Genomic DNA, 9,252 nt, shown 5'->3' on the forward strand with positions numbered 1-9,252 from the left:
AATCCTGTTCAATCCAAAGATTTTTTTTTTCTACTCTCAATGTTTTTTCTCGTACTCCTTTTTTTTTCTCTAAAATAAACCGGGTCACAGCCTAATTATTACTGGCAGCTTCTTGGCCAATCCCCCGCGTGGGTACGCGCCATATCATAAGGAACCAACCAACCAACCAACCAATGCTCCGACTATATTCACCTCTCTCACTTATGGAAGCCTAAATTCTGCGAATCTCGTAAATGTGAGGTCGCAATCACAAAATTTCGTTGCAGAATCCCCCCTTTAAATTTTTATCTACACAAAGCTGGTCAGGCGTTATCTCCTCAATGCCCTTTCTGCAAGGCCCCTGAAACAATAGAACACTTTCTTTTAAATTGCCGCAGCTTTTCCTCGATGCGACGCACGCACCTTGAATACACGTTTAATCGGCTGAATCTCCCTTTATCTTTAACCGTTATTCTTTCCCTGGGTGCTTCCGTCATAGGATATTGCCACAGAGATGTCGTGATCGCCTTTCATTCCTTTGTTGCGGCGACAGGCCGGATGCCCTGCTAGATAGCTATGCCTTCATTCGCAAGTTTTTTTTTTTCCTGACAATCCTGTTCTATCCAAATATTTCTTTTTCTACTCTCGATGTTTTTTCTCGTACTTCTTTTTTTTTCTGTCTAAAATAAACCGGGTCACAGCCTAATTATTACAGGCAGCTTCTTGGCCAATCCCCCGCGTGGGTACGCGCCATAACATAAGGAACCAACCAACCAACCAACCAACCAACTTGAGAGCTCGCGAGGTCAAACGTAAGGTAGGGACCTTAGTCAAATGATGATTCCAGCGCCACACCCACACCACGCGTTCCTCTGACGTACAGCTACAGGCACGCCAATGGGGACGCGACGCGTTCGAAACTGCGCTTCCGAACTTGCTTCGTTTATTGCTCAAGGGAACCAATGGTGTTCCGCCACGGAATGGAAAGGGGCGACGAGCGGAGGAGCAAGACATCGAAAGGGCAGTCAAGAAGAACAGCCCGACCATGGAGCATCGTCAGACGTCGCAACTGGGATGGAAAAGTCCCCCGGCTGGCACGAAATTCGGGGCCCGAGCTGCCCGAAGGCTTCTGGTTCCTCTGCCTCCTGGCGATTACCTGGCCGTGGTAGACGCCCTTCCGAGCTGGCGGCCTGCCTTGGCCCCGCAGGCGTCCGTCCAGCAGTCTGGCCTCGAAGCCCACCGCGCACGTCGACGTCTGCTGCACCCACTGGGCAGCGCGGCACCGTGGGCCCTTCGTCGGCGTTCGTCTCGCCATGCCGTCACCCAGCGCATCACCGACATGACGTATCCCACGTACTCGTAAGCTCTTCTTTTCGTGGCTTCCCAGCTTTTGCGACTTGCTACAAGTGTTCAACAATTGGTTCTGGTTTAACTTTAATCTTGTGTTCAATTGGCTTCTTGTTCTTATTTGGTTTTTCTTTGTACAAGCTCAGTTGGGATTTTCAGTTATGATCCTAGCTATAAGGCAAGTCGGGACTGTGGGTTAATTTACATCGTCTGGAGACCTTTAACTTGAGCCGCAGTCTCGACAGTGGGACTTTGTTTTGCACCTCTATAGAAAAAATGGGCGAGAAGGCTGGGAATCGAACCGACGGCATCGTGCTAAATAGCTCAGCGTCTATAGCTCCTGAGTTACCGTGGTGCATAGTTGGCTTTATCTATCGGCTCTGGATGTGGTTGCCTTTTCTCTCTTGCTTGATTTATCAAGTCGATGTTTCAGGACTATAAAGGGTCAGGCGTTTGCCCATCTATTAGGATTCGTTGGCATTGGCACGTCTACGCCCACGGTAGCCTTCTGTGACGCGTTTTTTTGTTGGTCGTTACAACGTGATTTCCTATTTATCTCCTGTCTACACACCACGCAGCTATGATTGGCTTGGCGCTTTATAAGTATTCGAAAATGTCTGGTTGATTTGATTCACGCGATGTCTTATTTTTCTCTTTTTTATGATTTAGTACTTGTTCACCAGATTCAACGTGCAGGACGATGGGGGGTGTAGTAAGTTACTGCCGTGTAGGTAATTAGGTAAGTTGATGGCTCCTTATTTATTTTTTCATTCATTTTTATAGATAATTCTTAAGGAAGCACAAGCTTGAACTTGGGGACTCTAGTATCCTTACGTAATTATTGGGTAATCCGGGTCTTATAGTGCAATATCTTTCCTCTTTATTATATTTTTGGGGTATTTTTATACTAGTGTTGGGGAGCGATTTGTCGAAGCGGATTCATATTGAATGTAAAAAAGTTTTCTTTTTGTCAACTTGTTTTTAGTTATGAGTTCCAAGTGAAGCACATGTTATAGCCTACTTAGCCCTTGCCAATCCCTCTCTAGGGCTTGTGCCGTTCCCATGGAGGGCATCGTCATTTGCGTTTCGTATCGTAAAGGCCTCTTCTCTGAACTCCGTCTTGAACGAATGCTGTGCAGGATGCAGCCGCGGCCAGCCACGTCCCCGGTCAGGTCGACTTCTCCCAGGGCCTTCAGGTCGGGCTCCTGGCTGGGGAGTTTGGCTACGGGGTTCTCGCAGTGACTGCAGCACCATGCGCGGGTTCCGGGACACCAGCTGCCCCCTCTGGTTCGAGTGATCACCGTGCAAGAGCAGCACTCGTGGGAACTAATTGCCCCCCAGGCTCATCCGAAAGCCTAAGTTTCCACGACGCCCCCTGGAAGACGTGGGGAGCGGTCGGCTGAAGCTGTTGGGCAGTATCGGCAAGTGCCCAGGGGCCGTTGACTGCGGCTGCAGGTTGGCTGCGAAGCTGCGAGGAGTAGTGCCAAGATTTTCGTCGGGACATTTGACGTTCGGCTGGAAGTCTACGGCCGCCCGTCGTTCAAGTGTTGCGTAGAACGATTTGCGCGATAATAAATATGTGCGATTGTTACATTGTTGCGTGTTTATTATTCTATGCGGGCCATTAGGATTCGATTTAATGCAATCTAAGGAATGACGTTTAGCGTATGTAGTGCAATGTAATGCAATGTAACTCGTGGTGTAACGCAATACGTAATGCAGTTCTGCCCAGTGACTCAGTTCCTTACCTTAAACCTTGGTTTTTAGGTGTTGTGGGGCTTGCCTTTCAGGCATTTTTATGTTGTGGTGAGTGACGTTCGCTATATCTTCAAATGAAGTATTGCGTACCAAAAGCCTGTTGCATGGGGTACGCCTGCTGTATGTATCGGCAATGTTTCGAGTGCAGTTAACAATAACCGTTACAAATTTTTTCTTATGTGGAGGGATTGAAATAAAAGCTCCCTTTCAGCAGGTGGATCGCCGCCAGGGGGCCGACACAGGCACTCGAGCCTTGTGTCGACTCCCGTTCCCAACGCCCTGCCTGCGACCTATCGATGATCCAGACCTAACCGGCACCTCTTCTGGTCGTCGGAAGGCATCCGGACCCGATTGGCACCCTGTGAGCCCATCTCCAACCGACGGGAGCACCAGCAAGCCACCCCTCCAGTTCGGCCACGCCGGCGCCACAACTGGGCTTACTTTCCAGGCCTAGCGCGAGCGGCTGCCTCCCCGCCGCCCCGTTGTCGGAGAGCACGCTCTTCTGCGTGCCTTTGGCCACGTCTCCCCCAACCGCCGACGACTGTTTCTCCGAAAATGGCTACAGCGCTTACTCCTGGCGTAATCGCACCACTACAACCAACCGACCAGGAAGCCTCCAGCCCTGCGAACAACCAGGCCACAGCAATGGATTTCGACCCCCTTAGTGGTCGTACCGTGCCACCCCGAAACCCGTGGATACAAGTCATCAAATCGCGGCAGCGGCTATCCTTGACTCACAACGAGGTACGTCCTTCTAATGCCACCAAGCGCCCTGCATCTGCCCGCCTAATACCCTCTCCGCGGTTCCGCCAAACCTATCACTTCACGTTTTTCCGACCCCATGGTGGTATCCGAGTCAGTGACTGGCCCACCTCAGAATTGGCTCGCAGCCTGGCAACCGCCAGTCAGATGTCAGACCTGCAATTCCGCAAGGAATTCACGCTCCAAGCCCAGCCGGGGCCCAACCTCATTGTCGCCGGCACTCCGGATCCTTACCTGGCCGATCGAATATCTAAACTAACCACTATAACCCTTCGGGGAACCGACTACGCTGTTTCCGCCTACATGAAGCCACCACCCAGTACCTCCAAAGGCGTTATTCATGGCATCCCGGAAAACATCACGCCAGTCCCCCCTCCTTACGAATCAGTGCTAAAAGAACTCAAAGAACAACAACAACGTTTTCAAAAACAACTGGACACTATCACCAAGAAGCTTGAGGTCCTCGTTGCGTCCCCTCTCCCCACACCTGTCGCACCACTCGTGCCCACATCCGACCAGATAAACGCCACCATCGACAGCAAGCTAGTCGACGTCTTAAAGCAACTCATCGACGCCTAAGGAGAGAGTCTGGCCCCCTCATGCTCTGGCATTCAGGCGCTCACTGACCGACAGAACAAGTTAGAACAGGGTATCCAGGGCATACATGACACCCTGGCGTCCTCCCACCCGACCAAGAAACTCAAGCATCACCCCTATCATGACTAGCGCACTAGAGACCTTCCTATTCGTATACCAATGGAATTGTCGATCACTCAGTAGCAAGCGACACCAGCTAGCCTTCCTTACCCAACAGGACCCGCCAGATATCATTGCTCTCCAAGAAACAAATACTCCTACCCCTCACTTGCCACAATACAGCGCCTTCACCCAGGACCCGCAAAACCGCACAGCCATCCTTGTACTGAATTCCCACCCAGCCCAAGCACACAAGCTCAGCCAGACCATTCCTAATACCTTTGGTGAAGTCACCTCCAACCGCCCATCGCAACCCAGCATGTATGTACTAAATATCTACAGCCCCCCCCCCCCCACACACACACACACACCAGTAGTCTTCACACCATCGAGGCGCTCTTGCATGAAGCTACACTCAAAGCCAATGACAACCCGCTGCTCCTCCATAGTGATTTGAATGCCCCGCATACGGCTTGGGGATATATACGCGCTTCGAATAAAGGTACGGCTCTGTTACGCGCCACCCAAAATCATCAGTTAGTCCTGAAAAATTATCTAGTCGTCACCCTGACCGGTAACAGTGTCACGCGTGACAGCACACCCGATTTAACATTTACAAAACACATTCAAAATATCACGTGGTCATGCTTGGATGAAACTCTCGGCAGCGACCATCACATCATCTCCATCCGAACTCCGACCTCGAAGAAGACTACTTGGAAGGGCACTGTCCGCCTAACCAATTGGTCCGCGTTTCGAGATGACGTCACTCCTATCCCACCCATACATCAAAGTCTTGACGAATGGACTCTGGAGCTTGAAAAGCGGGCCAAGAAGCACACCCAAGAAATCGCGCTCACTGACAGTACACCAGCCGCGGACCCCCACCTTATGCACATTTGGGAAGCTCGACGAAGCCTAATAAAACGTTGGGAACCGCCAGAAACAATATCATTCCTTGAAAAAAGAAACACATAGCCCTTCTCACACAGCTAGCACAGACCTACGCTGCTGATCTTCAACGACAGAATTGGCACTCTGTTTGCGACAAGCTCCAAAGCACTCTGCACACGAAGAAAACCTGGCATCTGCTTCGGTCCCTCCTCAACGACACCACTACCCGGCGACAAACAAGCCATAAATTACACCAGTTGATTCGGAACAGCTCGCTCTCTTCTCAAAACCTCCTGAGGTCTATCCAACTGCACCTTTTTGGAGACCCAGCTTCTTATCCGACCTACCCGGAAACACATTACACCGGCCAGGCAAATGATGAGTTGGACGCACCTTTTATCCTCGCCGAGCTCCACGCTGTACTTGCCCGCTTCAAACGCAATACTACACCAGGCAAAGATCAGATCACATATTGCATTCTCCGAAACCTGGACGAAGACTCCCTGCATGCACTCATCGACCTGTACAACCGCCATGGGATGAAGGCACCTTACCTGAACAATGGAAATATTCGGACATCACTCTAATTCCAAAGCCAAACAAGCGCCTCTCCCCCACGACCTTTCGGCCCATTTCCCTGACGTCCTGCCTCGGGAAACTTTTCGAACACCTGGTCCATCAACGTTTATCTACGTACTTCGAAGATCACAATCTGTATCCATTAACCATGTTCGGCTTTCGGCAGCATCTCTCTACGCAAGACGTACTAATTCAGCTCAAAGAAAAGATCCTAGATCATCTGAGAAGATCCACTCCTAGGGCCATCTTAACACTTGACGTCAAGGGAGCGTTTGATAACGTCACGCATCAAGCCATTTTGGAAAACCTCAACACGACCAACAGCGGCATCAAGACTTTCCACTTCGTAAAAGCTTTTCTCCGAAACCGGACCGCAACACTGCGACTTGGGCCCCTTCGATCCCCCATCTTCCACACTCCGCCCAAGGGCACCCCACAAGGCTCCGTTATTTCGCCATTGTTATTTAATATTGCCCTCCTTCACCTTCCGAGTCGCTTACAAGCTATCCCCGGCCTCCAGCACGATGTTTACGCGGACGATTTGACCATTTGGACAACACGGCTCCAGCGGCGCACAACAAGACGCTCTCCAACGAGCGATCGACACAACTGTCGACTATCTCTCGCCCACAGGTTTGACATGCGAACCTAACAAATAGGCTCTCCTAGTCCTTCGCGCCCGCCCGCGAGGTCGGCCTGCTATGGCTACTCCCGATCCGCAAGTTACCATCCAGGGCTCTCCCATTCCCCAAGTCCGGGGTGTGCCTATCTACTACGATGGTTCCGGCGCCATCCTCCTGCCTCAGTTACAGAAAACGGTCACACAGCTCACTCACCTAATACGACGAATAAGGGGATCCACTCACGGCCTCAAAGAACAAAACACCTGACGCCTGGTCCAAGCACTGCTGGTTAGCCGCGTAACCTACGGAACTCCTTTTGTCAACCTAAAACCACAGGAAGCCAACAAGCTGGATGCTCTAATCCGGAAAACGTACAAAGCTGCCCTTGGACTCCCAACTTAGGCTTCCAATGACGTCCGCTTCACCTCGGCCTGCACAACACGCTCAGTGAACTACTAGAAGCACAGCGGACGTCCCACCTCCATCGCCTCGCTCTCACTCCCTTAGGTAGGCGCGTTCTCCAGTACATTGGCCGGCCCACCCCCTCCCCTCAACACGAACTCCAACGCATTCCCCTGTCCATTCGTCAACGCCTGAAGGTTAGCCCGGTACCCAAACACATGCACTCATCCTTCAATTGAGGACGTCGCGAAGCCCGGGTGAAGACGCTGACTCCCAAACACGATATACGGATATTGCTATAACTCCCGACCACACGCGCACCACCCTAGTTACTGTGGGCTCGAACGGACATCTGGCCACAGCCGTCACCTATCGAGATCTGCCGGTCACGTCAGCCGAAGCGCTTGCCATCGCCCATGTAACTACCACACACCAGGATCAACCATACTTGACCATTATTACGGACTCCCAACAAGCCTGTCGGCTGTATCAAGCTGGCCTTGCACCACCCCAGGCCCTCCCTGTGCTCCAACACCTTCCCGAGGACATTGAAATTTCGATTGTCTGGACCCCAGGCCATGCTGCCCTTGCAGGGAATGAGGCTCATGCCGCAGCCCGCGATCTCCTTACCCGGGCACTCCCAACCGCAAGGACCGACACCGCCGGGCGCCTAATCTCTGACCATCAAATCCTAACTGCGTTTGGCTTTACCTACAGCCCTTCCCGCGCACTACACACACACCAGAAGAACATACCCTCCTCCACACCACAGTCTCTCCAACCACCAAGCTCACATATATCGGCGTCTACAAACAGAAACCTTCGACAACCACACTATCCTCTCCCACATACCTCCGTCCATTTTTCCACACAACTGCCCACAATGTGACACCCCTCTCACAACCTACCACCTTGTGTATTCATGTCCCCACCACCCCTACCCCATTCACTCCCCCTCCCTTGAGCAGTGGGAGCCTGCGCTGACCAGCTCGGCGCCGGAGCATCAAATCGCCCTGGTGCAACGAGCCCTGGTTCCGGCGCAGGCTCCCGACCTCCTGGACGTAGGAGGCTGACCACGTCCCTTTCCACCTCCCTCGGCTGCGCAATAAAAATGTTTTTTACCACCACCTTTCAGCAGTGAGGAGCGGTATGGTGACCCCTCAATCCACTTCGCACACCGTCGGGTATTTGCAGAGGACGCGGTGTGTCCAAGGCGGGTGGTGACGCTGAAAATACGGCCCAATGAACGCATATAGGCATCCCGGGAACCCCGCATGCCCGCCCCGCAGAACAGTGCAGCGCATGCCGCTGTAACCCACTTTGAAGAAAACGATGCTGCTGATACCATGCACGCCCTCACCCCTTGCACCCCTGTCCTTTCTATGGGAGGGCTGGCTCATTCCAGCGCTCCCATAACAAAGAGAGGGAGTGATATATATATATATATATATATATATATATATATATATATATATATATATATATATATATATATATATATATATATATATATATATATATATATATATATATATATATATATATATATATATATATATATATATATATATATATATATATATATATACAGGGTGTCCCAGCTGTCATGCACCAAGATTTAAAAAAAAAGCAATGGCGTTATTCGAGGAAAACCTAGTACATAATGTTTGCAGTACTGTGGAGAAGCTGGCAGCATTTTTTTCGTTAATGAGACTTAACTAATTAATTGTAAATAATTATCTAACTCGAGAAGTACTGTCCTAATCACTAAAGTGTCAATGAGGCACTTATAGGTACCCACGAGGGGCATCTAACTGCGTAATTTTCTGCGGCGAACCAATTGCGTAGTCATTTATTCGGGCTGATAAAGAAAACCCGTGAAAATATGAAAAGCGGCCAACGCCATCCGGCTCCTGCGGAGAGTGTCCAAAAGAAGAGGAGGAATGCGCGAAGAGAACCTCACCAGGCTCGCGTGCTCCTTCGTATTTTGCCACGTCACGTACGTGGCAGCGTTTCACCGATGCAAGAAGAGCGAGAATAAGCTCGACGTCATTATCCGACGGGCGTACCAGACGGTCATCGGAGTACCCGAGACCACCAACACGAACAGACTAGCCAGCCTGGGCATCCATAACACGCCCGACGAAATCGCCGAGGCGCAAAGGATTGCCCAGCTGGAGAGACTGTCGACAACCAAGGCAGAAATTAAAAT

General features: G+C 51.0%; 1 protein-coding gene across 1 annotated transcript; it reads left to right on the forward strand.

Moving 5' to 3' along the window:
• Nucleotides 1–867: 867 nt before the first annotated feature.
• On the forward strand, nt 868–2,902 carry LOC144169660 (uncharacterized). Its single transcript, XM_077698932.1, has 2 exons — nt 868–1,338; nt 2,466–2,902. Exons 1-2 carry the CDS (start codon nt 1,025–1,027, stop codon nt 2,566–2,568), a joined length of 417 nt encoding a protein of 138 aa, XP_077555058.1. The 5' UTR covers nt 868–1,024; the 3' UTR covers nt 2,569–2,902.
• Nucleotides 2,903–9,252: the final 6,350 nt, after the last annotated feature.

Source organism: Haemaphysalis longicornis, unplaced genomic scaffold, assembly GCF_048455015.1.
Source record: "Haemaphysalis longicornis isolate Haplotype H1 unplaced genomic scaffold, Haemaphysalis longicornis Haplotype H1 scaffold_1, whole genome shotgun sequence".
NCBI lineage: Eukaryota > Metazoa > Arthropoda > Arachnida > Ixodida > Ixodidae > Haemaphysalis > Haemaphysalis longicornis.